Raw genomic sequence first — 18,138 nt, 5'->3', positions numbered from 1 at the left:
AAATATTTTATGCTTATCAAGGAGCTTATTTATTGTGCAAGGGACATTTCTTACATAAATACAACCTTTTATATTTTGTATGTGATTAGTCGTGAAATAATCATTAAACAGCACTAAATGTGTAGCTTGTCAGTGAACTAAGACTGTGTAGCGAAATCTGAACCCCAGACTTTTCTGATTTGCACAATCGTGCAGCCCTAAATCGGAAGATGCCAGTGCAGTACTTACAGAGATTCCAGTGTCTTTGTTAAGGAGGACCTGCAGCAGGTGTGGAGGCAGGATAGGTGGAGAGCGCAGTTTGTCCTCGGATTTAGTTGAGTAGGGATCCTGATGATACGGGCCGGGTGGAGAGCTGGACAAGTCTGACAGAAAAGATTTGAAGTCTGCATAAACCAGGGGTCCATTCTACATATCTCACATGAATGATCTAAGATGATTTGGCAGATCCTGAATATTTTAATCTTGATTACTGATCTCTGGCTAATTTGGTTCTTCAAACAAGTTCGTAAAACAGATTACAATGTCAGGCTGAACTGATCTGAGATTGCTGCATGAGTTGTGAAAGACAGATCTATCATTACTCGAAATCATGATAAGCTATAAATGAAATAATGATTGGCTGATGGCACAGCAGTGTAATGACATCATCCTATTAATATTCAGTTATCCATGTCAGCAAAATTACATAAAATTCATAGTAAACAGTTTGTTAAATATGATACGAAATACCTTTTGTTGTGGGCTGCAGGCTTTACACTTTCAAGGTATTTAGCAATTTATTTTCTTTATTATACCAGCCTAGGCCTATTCATGTTTCTTAAGTGACATAAGGAATAACTGGCTGTTAAATTTATTTTGCATCAAAAAAAAGCATTTTGCTATCGGTAAAGGTGACTGCAATTTTTGACAAACATTAAATAATAGCTATAATCGTAATAATAGCTAATCATAATAGCTGTTGAAACATGTGCATGACAAATAAATGAAAAAAAACAAGTCGAATATTGTGCATGTCTATTATCATACACAAATTGTACTTAAACTGGGTCGGTACCTTAAAATAGTACCTGTTTGCATCTAAAAAGTCCATATTAATAAATGTTCTCTTTGAACCCCTTGGGGAGAACCACCCCGTGACAGTCTTTGTATTTTTATTTATTTTATAATATAACTACAATACTCTAAGAAAATTTAAGCATTCCATACATACTTTCAGTATTACCTTTTCTTGAAATGACCTAATCTAATTCTGTTTATATGAAATAAGTCTGCTCCCGAGGTGGTTTGAGCTACCAGACCTGACAACAACTCTTGAAAAACTTTTGGAAAAAAAAAAAAACTTTTGAAAAACAAAACGATTGTCATTAACCAAATAAAGTTAATGTTCGAGGTTACAGAAGTAACCCTTCGGGGAACGGAAGTGCTATAGGTGGATTTGATCTAGAGAAATCCATGTATGGGAGGGTTCGGTTCAGAAGCCGCTTGTCTGAAAGAGTATTGAACGGGCCAATGAATTGGCAGCGTAAGCTTGTGCAGGTGTGCTTCATTGCCAATTATCCCAGCATATAAGCACACCTGGAGCGAGCAAACGCCATTCTTTTAAGCTGAAGAGACTTTTAACAGCTAAGGGACAGTCATTATGGCGATGGAATAAAGCACTTCCGTTCCCCTCCTCGGGGAACAAAGGGTTACTTCTGTAACCTCGAACGTTCCCCTTCAGTTGGGAAACTCCAGTGCTATAGGTGGATTTGATCTAAAACATCCATGTATGTGAGACTATGGAAAACACCTTAATGACTGCACCTTACCAACGCCTCCGATGAGAGGGCAGTCAAGCAAGCGTGACGTACCCAAATGATGGAAGGCGCGGTCCTCCAATGTGCCCTTGGCCCTAACTTATCCCCACTTCAAAGGAAGTTTTACGGTATAGGTATATTTCGCACATATTATCGCACATAGCCGGCACCTATACCCAAAACGCGGGCTGACCAGCGGGCAGACCTACAACGTAGTGGGCCAGCAAGTGACTCCTCCGCTGAGTCAGTGCTGGGGGCCACGGAAGAATCTGCAGGGCTCACCGAACGGGGAACTTTACTGACAGACAGGGAGGTGCACATCTCTCTGTGTTAGGGAAAAAAGGCATCGCAAGCGTGTTACAACACCCCACCGAGTTGTTTCCTCAATCACCAAGGGTTACCTAATACCCTTGAGGAAACCGGTTCCACTCGCAGATTGTAAAACCTAGCAAATGTGTTGGGTGTCGCCCAGCCCGCAGCTCTACAGATGTCTGTTAAAGAGGCGCCGCGTGCACGCGCCCAAGAGGATGCAACGCTCCAAGTGGAGTGCGCACGAACTCCCGGGGGACACGGCTCGCCTCTGCTCAAATAAGCACATGAAATGGCCTCCACAATCCAGTGGGATAATCTTAGTTTGGTCACGGCACTTCCCTGCTGCCGACCACCATAACAGACAAAGAGCTGCTTAGATGATCTAAAGTACTGAGTACGGTCCACATAAGCCGCTTTTCCACTACGTGCTGAATCGTTCTTTAAACAGAACTGTTCCATTCCGTGCCAAACCGGGCCAGACAGCACAGATACGGTTTCATTTTCCACTGTCTGCTGCGACAAAGCTCTTTAAAACATTACACAAAACGCATCAGTAGTTGCCTTGGTAACGCAATGTAAACGGCTCCCTTTGTTCAATTAAAGTTAAATAAGAGCCGAAACTAGTTTTTTTTACTGTTATGCCGCTCTATCAAATAGGTGCTAAATATAGGTACATGTGCACCCTTAATTATTTATATGTTGCGCAGCTCTGGCAAAATTTTATTTGGAGGGAAAATTACTAAAATGTAACGTGATGATTGAAAATAATTGGAGGGGAAATAAATAGTATTTAAAATCTCTGAACATAACAGAAAAATAAACAATGATTAGACAACAATAATAGTGCATTTGCATTATAGTGGCAGAAATATAGTTTTGGACAGGCCTTGTCAAAGGTGAGCGGGCACTTTCACTAATAAAAACACAGCACATAAATTATTTCATTTTACACAAAAATTAAATTACACTGCGTTTTTATGTCAGAAGTTGATAATGATATAAAATATACTACATTTTGATGGTAAAATGAAACCAATTAAGTGATGGCTGTTATTTGTTTTACTATTCAAACATTAAATAACGAATGCAGCAAGTGAAATAAAAAACGAATATGAAACAATATATAGCAGGATTTAAAGCATATAAAGCACTATTATATTTAGCAAAATGCTGCTCTATTATCTTTTTATTTTTATCATTTTATTTTTATTATTATAATTATTTTTTGTGTTCATAATTAACTAACAAGCTGTAGGCGAATTATTGCTAGACGTTTTAGAAAATATTTGCGTAGCTATATTAAAGATCACCAAGAACAAAAAAACAAAAACACAGAAACATGTTACATGCCTCATAAATGTCATATAACTTATGTATAACTGAATCATATAATTGCCTATAGCTGAAATTATGAAAATTGCTCATTTTATTTTTTAAAAACATTTGTCAAAACGTATTGATATTTTTGAGTAAAAGCAATACTGACATTTAAGAATCCATATTTATTTAATTCATTCATTCTTTTGACTTGTTTATTAGTGCATATGCAATAATATAAATCATACAACAGTACCTTGGACAGTTACAGTGCCGCTCCGTAAAGCTTTCAAGCAAAGTCTTTTGGACGGCCGACATTACAACACGCCGTCTCTCAGGTGGTCTCGCCGGTATTAACAAGCTGTCCTGGCTTTGAATTAAAAAGTGCAATTATTTCCTCGTTGTTAAAAGAGTCTGCAAGTTCGTGTTCCATGGATATAGTGATGTTGTTGTGGAATTTGGACATTGACGAGGCCAAGCGTGACTTTATTCGCTTTATTCGATGCGCAGCAGGAAAAAAAAGTCAGCAGCGCAAGTCGCTGGCATGTCTCTCCCAGATCAGAGCGAGTTTTGTGCTGTGAAATACAGCGCTGCGTGCAATAAACTCGCATTCAGGCAGGCGAAGTAGGTCTGTATTCAAGTCAATAAAATAATAACTTTAATGAATAAAATGTCTTCGTAAGAATGTGATGAGTTATTCACTTCTCTGCCAGAGACTGCTCTATGGTTTTAAAACCCTTTTCAAACTGTATCGTTTAGACCTGGATCATTATTTTATATTAAATGTACTGTAGTTTATAGAGGATGTCTGATGACTAGCGCGCTTCTGCTGAGCCAGCTGTGGTAGCTTAGCAACCGAGTCGCAACGTCAACACACAGAATCTGTCAGCACAGTTCCGGGCCGAGAACGGTTTGTAATCGTGCCGCGCCGTTCCAGGCTCAGTGGAGAAACAACCGTAACCGTACCGAAGTGTTCTTAGAACGGTTTGGCACGATAGTGGAAAAGCAGCTATAGATGCGCAGGGCGCGAACTGGACAGAGTAAGGAAAGGGCTGGATCTGCTTCCTCCGGGGGCAGCGCTTGCAGGGTTACTACCTGGTCTCTAAGGGGAGTGGTAGGAACCTTGGGCACAAAACCCGGCAGGGGCTCAGGATAACGCGAGAAAAATCCGGCACGAATTTCAGGCACGAGTCAATGACCGAAAATGCCTCCAGGTCCCCGACCCTCTTAATGGAGGCCAACGCGACCAGCAGAGCTGTCTTAAGGGACAGAAATCTTAAGGATACTGATTCGAGTGGCTCAAAGAGATCTGTACGCAAGCTCGTAAGAACGAGGGCGAGATCCCAAGAGGGCATGAGATGGGGATGATGAGGTTGTGCTTTCCCACGGTGCCGCCAGCTACCGCGTCATGATAAGCGGAGATGGCAGCCACGTAAACCTTGAGAGTGGAGGGCGACAGCCTGCTCTCCAGCTTCTCTTGAAGGAAAGAGAGCACAACACTGATCTGGCAGGTTCGGGGGTCATCTCTGCGAGAGACACACCATTCAGTGAATAGACTCCACTTCAGGGCGTAGGCGCGCCTCGTGGAGGGGGCTCTAGCCTGAGTGATGGTATCAACCACCACAGATGGTAGGCTACCTAAGTCTTCCTCGCGTCTAGGGACCACACGTGGAGGTTCCAGAGATCCCGGCTTGTCCCAGAGGCACACCGGCCTGCAGGAATGAGGGGTCGTTCCAAGGGTTGAGGGTGTGGCGACACAGCGCAGTAACAAAGACTCGGTGTGTGCCCGCATGCCATGCGCGTCTTGGGACTCGATCTAGAAGCTAGTGCTGAAGTGATCTCATATGGAGCAATCCGAGCGGCGAGACAGCCGCAGCGGATGTCATATGCCCCAGGAGCCTCTGAAAGTATTTTTGTGGGACTACTATTTTGCTGTTGAGCTCCCTCAGACAGTTCAGCAACAGGCGAGCGCGCTCTCCGGAGAGGCGCGCTACCATGGTGACCGAGTCCAGCTCCCTCCCAAGAAAAGAGATCCTCTCCACCGGGGCGTGTCTGCTCTTTTCTCGGTTGACCTGTAACTTCAACAGGCGAAGGCGCCGAAGCACCTTGTCTCTGTGCATACTCAATTGCTCCTGCGAGTGGGCTAAAATCAGCCAGTCGTCGAGATAATTGAGTATGCGCATGCCAGCGAGCCGAAGGGACGCTAAGGCACCCTCCAGAGAGAGAGACAGAGAGAGCCCGAAAGGGAGGACCTTGTATTGCAACGCTCGACCTTCGAACACAAACCGCAGAAACTGGCAGTGGCGTGGAAGAACGGAGACATGAAAATACGTGTTCTTCAGGTTTATGGCTACAAACCAATCCTGAGGACGAATGCATCGGAGGATGCGCTTCTGCGTAAGCATTCTGAACGGCAGCTTGTGTAGACAGCGGTTCAAAATGCGCAGATTTAGGATTGGCCGTGACCCACCACTCTTTTTGGGTACGATGAAGTATGGGCTGTAAAACCCGCTCTCCATCTCGGCTGGAGGGACCGGCTCGATTGCACCCTTCACCAGGAGGGCAGCAATCTCCTCTCGCAAAACAGGGGCGGACGGGGGGTTGACCCTGGTAAAATACACGCCTCTGAACTTGGGGGGGGCCGTTTCGCGAACTGAATCGCATAGCCGAGTCTGATTGTGGTGATGAGCCACCGCGAGAGGCTGGCCCGCGCTAACCAGGCAGGCAGAGCCCTCGCTAATGGCGTCATCGCTACAACCACTGACGTACCAGTGTTGGGGCAGTGCGGAGCAGGTGTGCTGATCCAGGGGAACGTGAAGGTGGAGGAGAGCGATTCGCTCTGGCTCCGCACCCTCGCTAATGGCGTCATCGCTACAACCACTGACGTACTAGTGTTGGGGCAGTGCGGAGCAGGTGTGCTGATCCAGGGGAACGTGAAGCTGGAGGAGAGCGATTCGCTCTGGCTCCGCACCCTGCGAGGTGCTCAACGCGCTCGCTTCGTCAGAGGCGTGTGCGGTGCAGCTCTCGTAGGCGAGCGCCTTCAGCGAGGAGCAGATATGGATGGTACGGCGGGCGGAGCGGGCTTACGGACCTGCCGATAGGTGACCCCACCCATCAGACTGCTCTCTCACCGCCTCGAATTCCTGGGTGAATTCACAGATGGTGTCGCCGAACATGCCAGCTTGGGATATGGGGAAGTCAAGAAAGCAGACTTTGTCGACTTCGCGCATATCAGACAGAGGTGGCACTCCTGGATCACTAGTGTGAACATCGTCCTCCCCAACACACACGCAGCGGACTTAGTAGTCAGCTCAGCCAGTGCCTGCGCTTGGCAGCGCTGGTAGGTGGCTATCGCATGCAAGGGAGAAGCAGCCTGGCCCGCAGCCTTGTAAGCTCTAGCTCCGAGGGAGGCAGATAACTTACAGGCTTTAGATGGGAGACGAGGCGGACCCCGCCAAGAAGAGGCGCCGCGCGGATTGACCGCCATCGCGCACTCAACCTGAGGAATCGCCACACACCCCCTGGCCGTTCCACCGTCAAGAGTGGTGAGGGTAGAGGGACACGCAGCACGAGCAGAAAAAAGTGCCCTTCAAGTCCGCGTGAGCATACTGTGCACCTCCGGGAAGAAGGGGACGCCCCTCTAGTCAGTCCGGCCGCGGAGCTGCGGCATAAACCATTTCCAACCCAAGGCCGAAGCAGCCCGGGAAAGCATGGCTAACATGTCCGTTTCAGGATCCGTTTTGACAGCGCTCACCTGCCCGGAGGGGGCGAGCGGGTCTGGATCATCATTGAACAATGAAAGCCCACCCTCCGATGCCGCGGTGGACGTCTGGTCTCCGGTGTCATTGAGCGTAAGGGCTACCATCTGTTATTCTGCGTTCACACCAGATGCGACACGCGCGAGTGATTTACATGTTAAGTCAATGCAAACGCGTGAATAGACATCCTGCGGCGCGATACGCGCGAATGACGAGAATTGCGCGGTGCGCATGGCGTGAATTGAGCGTTAACCAATCAGGAGCTTGATCTTGTGGGGGCGTGATTGTGACGTATTGCCTGTTGTCGGTGTCCAAGGGAAAATCCCCCAGCAGACACTGACAAGAAGTTCATCATACTGGGCTGGGCTCAGTCAGAAGCACCGCTGAAAACCTCCATCAGTCAGGTTAAGTTTCTGGAGGAGTCTATGAGCTTAAAGAGCTGGATGCACCTCCGAAAGGATGTAGTGGGCTCAGACACGGCTCTAAACGTATCGACGCTGTTTATCATCCTTCACAAAGCACATAAACACTGTTATTTTCTTCATAAAATCCATGTTAACCCTTTAGCTATGAAGCTAGAGTCACGGGGCAGACAGAAGCCCTGCCCATCACGCGAATCCGCGTCTGTTCTGAAGTGAATTTGACGTGCGAATGAAGCGAGTAACCTCAAATGTTTACGCGACTATTTACGCGCGAAAAGCGCGATTTATCCGCGCGTTCCGCGTCTGATGTGAACACAGCATTAGACCATCTGACCATCATAGTTACCATCTGTTTCACTTTAATTGACTTTATTTCAGTTTGTTTATGTACTTCAAACTGAAATAGAATATTGAGCAGGGAGTGGAGCTTTTTTTTTGTTCATCATTACCTTGTAGCAAACTAACCATGAGAGCGGAGTGGTTAAGAATACTGTTGCTGAAGCCATCAAACTGACATCAACAGAGAAGCACCTTTATAATTAACCTTAAAGTAACTTTATAAGTAACCTTAAATTAACTTGAACAGATGAATCGTTTACCTAAAGACTTATGTTACATCCCTTGGATGTATTTATTTATTATTTATTTGTGTGTTTACTGTCCATTGGGAGTGGTTATGTTGTGTGTTTCTTTTACTTTCACGGTGTCTCTCTGCCTGCTCACTAGGTAGAGCTGATTGGGCCCAGGTGGTGCTCATCAATGGAGCGTGCTGCAGTAATGCGCTGCTACAAAAGAGCAGTGCGTCTCAAACTACGGAGAGGTTCACTTCTCCCCTGCTCCAGACTCGTGATTGTTGTAGGTGTTTATCTGGTTGTTTGTAAGAAGGAGTTAATGGGCTAGTGAGTTCAATTTTAGTTTCTCTGTGTTGAGAAACTTGCTTGTTTTTGCGTTGTGTAATTTTACAGGCAGTGTGTCTGTTTTCTGAGTTGTTATTTAAATACATATATTCTTTTGTGTGTGGTACGTAAAAGGTAATTGTATTGTTTCTTTGTCTGACTTTTTGATTTAAAAATTGAAGCTGTAGGGAGAGGGTGCCATTTTTATTTTTGTAATTGTTTGACTGTGTTTATTGATAGTAAGGGAGTTGAGGAAAGCCTGTGTTGTTTCATTTCTTTTGTTTTACCTGAAATTAGGTTATTTAGTACTCCTCCTGAGCTAGACCTGTTTTGTTTGTTGTTTTGGTTAATCCTTCTCCTGAGATTTATGCTTCATTTATTGTTTATTGATTTAAGAACCAAATAATAAAATCATTTAAGTTTACTCTTGTGGTTGTTTCACATTTCTGAGGCAGGATTGAAGTGTTCCCTCAAAATTTGATTATTTAATTTATACACAATTCATTAATTTGGACTTCTTTTTTTTTCTCAAATTCTAAATTTTAATTTTCTTTGTTATTTTCCTTCCCCAACCCTAGACCAAAAAGGGGAAGGGACGTAACAAGTGGGGGCTCGTCCGATCGGTAACAAGTGAGGGCTCGTCCGTCTGACTGGTTAACAAGTGGGGGCTCATTCGTCCGACCGGTAAACAAGTGGAAAAGCTCGTCAAACTGGTAACAAATTGGGGGTTCATTTGACCAGCAACAGTTTGGGGACTCTGCTATCTCTCAAGTGGTTGGTAAGTACTCTCTTTTCTCAAACATTTTGACTGTTTTCGACTGTAGGTGGGGAGGACAGTGCAGAGAAAGCATAGAAAAATGGAGTTTGACTTAACCACTTTTTCTCTAGCACCTACTATTGAGGCTTTTAATAAGTGTAGGAAAAAGGATCTGTTTTTGATTGCAGACTTCTTTAACATTTCTGTACAGAGAGATGTTACCAAGCAAACTCTAAAAGAGGAGTTGTTTGGAAAATTAGTGGAGGAAGGTTTTTTGCCTAAAGACTCTGATGATAGTGTTGAAGGGCAAGATGAAGTGGTAGAACAGATGTCTGAAATGGATGTTAACCATGATCCTGTGATTGCGCAAGAAGCTGAAATGGCAGAACAGATAACTGATTTGGGCGTTAACTATGACCATGTGATGACTCAAGATCCAGTAATTGCTTTGAAATTAAAGGAATTGGATCTTTTAATTAAGAAGCAAGAGTGTGAGGCAGAAATGATAAAGCTTCGGGTAGTTGAGAAACAAGCAGACCGTGATATCCAACTAGGTAAATTGGAGTTGGAAGCAAAATGTTTAGCATTGACACCAGTTCCCATGCCACGTTCTAGGCCTGTGTCAGTCTCCACGCCTGTAACATCTGCTAACAGTACTGTAACAGAAGATTTTTCACGAGTACCATCTAGAGAATCTTTTGATATCAGTAAATACATAAGACTTGTACCTCCATTCAGGGAAGCTGAAGTTGACTCCTACTTTGTTGCATTTGAGCGCATTGCAAGTAAGTTAAGTTGGCCAAAAGATATGTGGGCCTTATTACTGCAGTGTAGCCTCACTGGAAAGGCTCAGGAAGTTCGTTCGTCTCTGTCAATTGAAAACTCTCTTGACTATGATGTAGTTAAGGCTGCTGTGTTGCGGGCTTATGAGTTAGTCCCTGAGGCCTACAGACAGAAGTTTCGTAGTCATTCGAAAACAGTCAAACAGACTTATGTTGAGTTTGTTAGAGAGAAGAGAGTCCTTTTTGAAAAATGGTGTTTCTCTAGCAAAATTTCAACCCTGGCAGATTTACAGGAGCTAATTTTGCTAGAGGAGTTCAAAAATTGTATTCCCTCTAATATTGCTGTTCATTTGAATGAACAAAAAGTTTCATCGCTATCAGATGCTGCCGTGTTAGCTGATGAGTTTGTGTTGACTCACAGGAATATTTTTCCAAACACGACAGTCAAAAATTCGCCTGTAAATGTTGAAAGTTCAGTAGTTAATCGCTTTACACGTGCTGCTAAAAGTGAAATGTCACCCAAAATGACTCCTAAACCAGCGGGTGCTGATAAAAGAGTGTGTTTCTTTTGTTTAGATCCAAATCATCTAATTGCAGATTGTAGAGCCTGGAAACAGAAGAACACAACCACAAAACCCAAAAATGTAGCTCTAGTGGAAAAGCCACATGAGGGTAATTCTCCTGTTGAGGAGAGCTATCGACCTTTCTTGTTTGAAGGTTCAGTTTCTCTGTCTCCAGACTCTAAATTTAAAACTGTAACAATCTTGCGTGACACTGGTTCGGTTCAGTCTTTTATAGCAGCAGATGTATTGCCCTTTTCTGCTGAATCTTTTACTGGTAACGATGTGTTAATTCGTGGAATTGAAATGCGCTGTGTGAACGTTCCCCTTCACTCGGTTTATCTAAAGTCAGAAGTTGTGAGTGGTCCAGTCAATTTAGCTGTACGTGAACAGTTACCTGTTGATGGGGTGGGTTTAATTCTAGGAAATGACCTTGCGGGTGGCATTGTTTTCCCTAGACCAGTGGTGTCTCACACCCCAAATTTTATGCAAAAACCTGACTTGGCTGAGAAGTTTCCTTCTGCTTTTCCTGCATGTGCCATAACCCGTGCCCAGTCAAAGAGATTTGAGGATGTGGTGGATGTATCAGACTCCTTTATGGTTAAAGAACCTGACTCTCTTGAATGTGTACTCTCTGTAACTCCAGACCCTGATCCTGATGAAATCTGCCTTGATGACACCCCTACTGTCCCATTAAGAGTAAGCAGAGAACACCTTGCTGCTGCCCAAAAAGCAGACCCTTCCCTTGCTAAGTGTGTACTGGCTGCTGATGGTATCAAACATGCACCTGATGTAGGTGTAGTGTACTTCTGGGAAAATGGATTGTTGATGCGCAAGTGGAAACCGCATGAGGAAGATTTGTCCTGGCAAGAAGTACAACAAATTGTTTTGCCCTCTGGTTACCGACAGCAGGTATTAAAACTTGCCCATGAAAATGTGTTTTCAGGACATGTTGGTGTCACAAAAACGTACAACCACATTGTGAAGTATTTCTTTTGGCCTGGTCTTAAATCAGAAGTTGCAAAATTTTGTAAGTCATGTCACACATGCCAGGTGGATGGTAAACCCAACCAGAAGATCCCACCTGCACCTCTATGCCCTATTCCTGTTATAACTGATCCATTTGAGCGGTTGATTATTGACTGTGTGGGGCCATTGCCCAAAGCCAAATCTGGGCATTAGTACATTTTGACTATTATGTGTGCTGCCACCCGTTTTCCAGAGGCTGTTCCATTGCGGACCCTGAAAGCAAAAGCTGTGGTAAGAGAGCTAATTAAATTCTGCACGACATTTGGCCTACCAAGAATAGTCCAAAGTGACCAAGGTACAAATTTCACTTCCAAGATCTTTAAACAGACTTTAAAGGAACTAGGTATAAGCCATCAGACATCCTCTGCCTACCATCCTGAGAGTCAAGGTGCCTTGGAGAGATTTCACCAGACCCTGAAAACCATGCTACGCCGTTACTGTACAGAAACTGGTAAAGACTGGGTTGAAGGTTTACCTTTTCTAATGTTTGCAGTAAGGGAGTCTGTGCAGGAGTCCCTCAGCTTTAGCCCAGCTGAGCTTGTGTTTGGCCATACTCTGAGAGGTCCACTAAAACTGTTGAGTGAACCGATATTGAATCCACGTTCCAATCCTGTACCTGTTGATGACTATGTGTCCTCTATCCGCGAAAAGCTGCAGAATGCCCAAGCCATTGCAAAATGCCATCTCTCTGTTGCCCAATCAAAAATGAAGTGTCATTATGACAAGAAGGCTGTAAAAAGAGACTTTCAGCCTGGAGATTCGGTCCTAGTCTTACTTCCAACTCCTGGTTCCATCTTGCATTCCAAGTTTGCAGGGCCCTATTTAATTGAGAGAAAGCTAAATGAGACCAACTTTCTTGTTGCCACCCCAGACCGAAAATGCAAGAGCCGTGTTTGTCATATAAACCGACTTAAAGCCTATGTAGATCGACATCACCTTGGAAAAGCTCAAGATGAGTCTGCTGTCCTTCCAGTTTCCGCCACTGCTGTTATAAGCTCAAACTTCTCTTTGGAGGAGGATGATCTTGTGAGTAAAGATGTCTCTGCTTCTTGTACAAGACTGAACAATTCTGTTATAATGCAAGATCTTCAGCACTTTCTTTCTCACCTGACTGCTGAGCAGTTTAAAGATATCACTGGTTTGCTGCATGCTTTTCCTGACTTATTCAATGATGTGCCTGGCCGAACTGCAGTATGTGTGCATGACATTGATGTTGGAGACGCTGTACCAGTGAAGCAGCACCCTTACAGAGTGAATCCCAGAAAACGGGAAATCATGCAAGCTGAAGTGAAGTATATGTTGGATCATGGCCTGGCCGAACCTAGTCAAAGTCCTTGGAGTTCCCCCTGCCTCCTTGTCCCAAAACCAGATAACACTTTTAGATTTTGCACCGATTATAGAAAAGTTAACAATCTAACTAAACCTGACTCCTTCCCCCTTCCCAGAATGGAAGACTGTGTCGATCGAGTTGGTTTGGCCAAGTATGTCACAAAGTTGGATCTACTAAAAGGTTACTGGCAAGTGCCACTCAGTCAACGTGCATCTGAGATTTCTGCATTTGTCACCCCTGACAGTTTTCTACAGTACAAGGTCCTGGCCTTCGGGATGCGAAATGCACCTGCTACCTTTCAGCGTATGATGCTGCAGGTTCTGTCAGATGTAACCAACTGTGAAGTGTATCTGGATGACGTTGTAGTATATTCAGACAATTGGTCTGACCATGTGAAAACCCTTGAAAAGGTGTTTAAGTATTTGACATCGGCATCATTGACCCTAAACCTTGCTAAATGTGAATTTGCAAAAGGTGTAATCACATACTTGGGCAAGCAAGTTGGTCAAGGATTAGTGAAACCTGTTGATGCCAAAATTACAGCCATAATTGAATTCCCTGTGCCCTGTAATAAGCGGGAGCTGAGACGGTTCCTTGGAATGAGTGGATACTACAGAAGTTTTTGTCCCAATTTTTCTTCTCTAGTCTCTCCCCTCACAGACCTGCTCAGCACATGCAAAAAGTTTGAATGGACCAACGATTGTGAACTTGCTTTTAATGGTGCGAAAGACCTCCTTTGTCAAGCCCCTGTTCTCTCCGCTCCAAACTTTACCAAACCTTTCAGTCTGCAAGTGGATGCAAGTGCTACCGGAGCTGGGGCAGTTCTGCTGCAAGAGGATGAGGCCGGCATTGACCATCCAGTGTCCTACTTTTCTAAAAAGTTCTCTAAGACCCAGCAGAACTACAGCGTAATTGAAAAGGAAGCTCTAGCCCTGTTACTGGCACTTCAACATTTTGAAGTTTATTTGGGAAACAGTCCTCAGTCCATTATTGTGTACACAGACCATAACCCTTTGGTGTTCCTTTCTCGCATGTCCGGTTCTAACCAACGCTTATTACGGTGGGCCCTTACCATCCAAGAGTACAACCTGGACATTCAGCACAAGAGGGGAAGTGAAAATGTTATGGCTGATGCTCTTTCTAGAGTGTAAATGTGGGGTTCATTTCTGACGCAGGTACCTTAACCAATGTGATAAGGTAAAACCATCTTGATTACAAACCTTGATTTGTATTCTTAGTGGTGGGGGTGTTACATCCCTTGGATGTATTTATTTATTATTTATTTGTGTGTTTACTGTCCATTGGGAGTGGTTATGTTGTGTGTTTCTTTTACTTTCACGGTGTCTCTCTGCCTGCTCACTAGGTAGAGCTGATTGGGCCCAGGTGGTGCTCATCAATGGAGCGTGCTGCAGTAATGCGCTGCTACAAAAGAGCAGTGCGTCTCAAACTACGGAGAGGTTCACTTCTCCCCTGCTCCAGACTCGTGATTGTTGTAGGTGTTTATCTGGTTGTTTGTAAGAAGGAGTTAATGGGCTAGTGAGTTCAATTTTAGTTTCTCTGTGTTGAGAAACTTGCTTGTTTTTGCGTTGTGTAATTTTACAGGCAGTGTGTCTGTTTTCTGAGTTGTTATTTAAATACATATATTCTTTTGTGTGTGGTACGTAAAAGGTAATTGTATTGTTTCTTTGTCTGACTTTTTGATTTAAAAATTGAAGCTGTAGGGAGAGGGTGCCATTTTTATTTTTGTAATTGTTTGACTGTGTTTATTGATAGTAAGGGAGTTGAGGAAAGCCTGTGTTGTTTCATTTCTTTTGTTTTACCTGAAATTAGGTTATTTAGTACTCCTCCTGAGCTAGACCTGCTTTGTTTGTTGTTTTGGTTAATCCTTCTCCTGAGATTTATGCTTCATTTATTGTTTATTGATTTAAGAACCAAATAATAAAATCATTTAAGTTTACTCTTGTGGTTGTTTCACATTTCTGAGGCAGGATTGAAGTGTTCCCTCAAAATTTGATTATTTAATTTATACACAATTCATTAATTTGGACTTCTTTTTTTTTCTCAAATTCTAAATTTTAATTTTCTTTGTTATTTTCCTTCCCCAACCCTAGACCAAAAAGGGGAAGGGACGTAACACTTATAATGTGTGCTAAGAAAACAACCATTGTAAATTTTGATTTCACTTGGACTTTAAAATCAACTGTAGGATATTTCATCTAAAAAATGCAAAAGAGTTTTAAAATGCTATATATTTACCTGACATGTCAGCACATTTCTCAGAGTCTGTCTTCAGTGCATCAAAAACCTCAAAGTCTGTTTTCCTCACTTTAATTACATTATTCACCACTCCTGACTTATTGGTCACAACAGGCTAGGGAAAAAAAAAACAACAATAGAATTTTAATTTAATTTAAGCAAACATGTTTCAACAGGTTGTATATGAGAATTATCATAAACCAAAAGTTATGTGAGACTTTCTCTTACCTCTTTAGGGTCTAAAGTCCAGTGTCCGTCCACATAGAACTTATACTGATGCTCTCCTTCTGGCAGGTCAATTATGGCCACGAAATTATTATGACTGTTAAAGAAGAACATTACAAAAACAATGAGGGAAAGGAAGCAGAAGGCTCTGCTATTTTCCCAGTTTTGTGAACAGCATGAGATCACAGTTAACGGGCACGCAATTGTTGTTTGCTAGTTTCAGCTTGACGCAAGGGTCATTTTGATGTTTTGCGCCATGCTGTTTAAATAGCAAATTCATTTGCGCTCATATGTGCGCCCATAGGTGTTCTGGTCTAAAAAAGAGGTGTTGTAAGGCGCATTGCTGGCACGTTGCTATTTTGAGGAACGAAAATGGACTGTTCTACTGTACCAGCAGAGAGCAGGTCTAAAGTCTAGCGCAGAGCACGTCAGTTGTGCGCCTCGTTTAAACATTGCTTAATACACAAAGGATGTACAGCAATACACATCTTTACAACTGAAAAAAGAATAAAAGGATTAAAATATTACAAAAATTATTATTTTCTAAAAATATATAAAAACCCCTGCTTCAATGCCCTCTTCATCTCAGTTTTTTTTTTCAGTTTATTCATGACAATTTACTTTTTTATAATGTTATTATTATTAGCAGTATTATTTATTATATGCATATTTATATTTATTTTATTAAAGCAAGCTTAGATTTGCCACCTGTCAGGTTTTGGACCATATGGGGCATAGCATGTGTATTTGGACATAACTCACCTTGACCACAGTTCGTTATTATTGTTCATTTATTCATTTGCTGGAAATTAGAATTGAACTTAGAAATATTTTGAAACAAATTTTTGTGTTTAACAAACAACATTTTTTATGCTAATGGATGTCTGTGTGTTTCCTTATCCAAAAAAGAGAGTGAAAGTAAAGAATGAGGAGGCTCATTCTCACGCTCCAGATGGTCTCTTTAACTGTTTTTTCCGCTAACGAAGCGCTTAGTTTTTCCACTTACAAATTCTGCCAAGTAAATAGCAAATGTGCCATGCAACTGACTCTTAAAGAGAATGGGAGATGAGACTCTGATTGGTGTATTCTCAAAACACACCTATAAATCATTAAGAGAATAAGCTCAACCCTGTTAGACTATGCACTGCTGCGCAAAGCAGATTTTTCCATCTTTAAAATAGCAAAAGTGGATTCTGACACACCCTTAATGCTTTTGCGCCCTGCGCTTTGAACTTTGTGCCAAGATTGTCAAAATAGAGCACATTACGACCATGTTTTTTAAGTTTCTTGTAAATGTACACTGAACCCTAATGTTGAACATGAAAAAGCACAAAAAAGTGATGGCTTAAAGGCATAGTAAACCCAATAATAATATTCTATCATTATAAAATAATATTAATAATTAATAATAACCCTTCACTTGTTCAAATCTTGTTTCTTTATTCTCCTGAACACAAAATATATTTTGAAAATTTTGAAAAGAAACAACTATTGACTTCCATTGTAGTTTTTGTTCCATTTCTTAATGTAAATGGCTGCTGGTTTCCAACAATCTTCAATACATCTTCTGAGTACAACAGAAGAAAAAAAAAATCCTAAAAGTTTAAAAACAATCGTCTTTGAGTAAACGCTGAAGATTTTGGATGAACAATCTCTTTAAATTTCAGTTTTCTGTCACTGGAAGCGTTTTTATTCCTCCTTAAAAGTTGTGATGTGATGCAAATGATGCACAATAATGAATAAATGAATGTTTAGTTCCATTTTTAAATGTTAAATACCACCATAATTAGCAATTTATAGTTCCTTGAAGAATAAAATTATTTAATTTCTTAAACAAGAAAAGAAACCTTACTGACCCCAAAATTTTGAATGACAGCATTCATCATTGCACTGGTAAAACTGGTTTTACTTATGCAGCAGAGTCATTTTTTGTCATTTTTACTTTGCATTTTATGGTGACCAAGGGAGCTTAATGTACTTTAAAACCATATTTTTTAAAGTTACACTTTAAATCCCATTTTCACAGTTTCTTTACTTTTATTTTGAAGCTCCCAGATGTGCTTACTTACAGAACTCTATGATTTTCAGGGTGATAACAACCTCTTCTTATGTTTGTTGTGTAAACACAGTCTAATATGTTGAGCTAATGATTTAATGACTTGTCAGCACTCACCTCTTATTCAAGGGGATTTTGGTGGCCCAGTTGTTGAAGGAGCCAGACAAGTAGATCTCTTTCCCTGGACCTTTCCATCGGAACACAGTGGGCCTTTCCTCCAACGGGGTTTTGCTATCCGACTCCTGATCTTGTCGCCAGGCTAGAAACTCCTAGAATGACAGAAAGAAAGATGGATGAGGTGTCTAGACGAGTAATTGTAGCTATTGCTGTAATAAATAAGTTGTGGGAACATATTGCTAATATTTCACAGTAAACTCATCACCTTGGCATCATCTGACTGGAAGAGGTCTCCATCCTCTGCACTGTCCATCAGGATTTTGGGTCGAGTTCCATCTTTTCCACTACGGCTCTCCCGCCGGTGAGTCTTCTCCCCTCCGCTTCTTTCACTGCTGGTGTTGCCCATCCTGTGCCTTATTTATATGCATGTTAATGATAATTCCAGATCTGGACAAGAGCTTTTAAAAAATATTTTATCTTATTCATTACATGTATAATGTATATTCATTTATAAAGTAGTTTTTA

At 42.4% G+C, this 18,138-nt stretch overlaps 1 protein-coding gene across 6 annotated transcripts in view; it reads right to left on the bottom strand.

Annotated features, from left to right (window-relative positions):
* prkab1b (protein kinase, AMP-activated, beta 1 non-catalytic subunit, b) overlaps positions 1–18,138 on the bottom strand; it is a 29,652-nt gene that overhangs the window by 10,095 nt on the left and 1,419 nt on the right. For 2 of the 6 annotated variants that reach the window (NM_214713.2, XM_087262838.1), the window contains 5 exon segments: positions 229–362; positions 15,216–15,330; positions 15,444–15,537; positions 17,614–17,765; positions 17,879–18,071. In NM_214713.2, coding sequence (NP_999878.1) covers positions 229–362; positions 15,216–15,330; positions 15,444–15,537; positions 17,614–17,765; positions 17,879–18,019 — 636 coding nt within the window. In that variant the 5' untranslated portion in view covers positions 18,020–18,071. 6 annotated transcript variants of the gene reach the window in all.

The sequence above is a fragment of the Danio rerio genome, chromosome 8 (assembly GCF_052040795.2).
Source record: "Danio rerio strain M-AB ecotype USA chromosome 8, GRCz13ab, whole genome shotgun sequence".
Lineage (NCBI taxonomy): Eukaryota > Metazoa > Chordata > Actinopteri > Cypriniformes > Danionidae > Danio > Danio rerio.
Note: the sequence above shows the minus strand (reverse complement) of the source record. Positions and strands in the feature narration are given on the sequence as shown.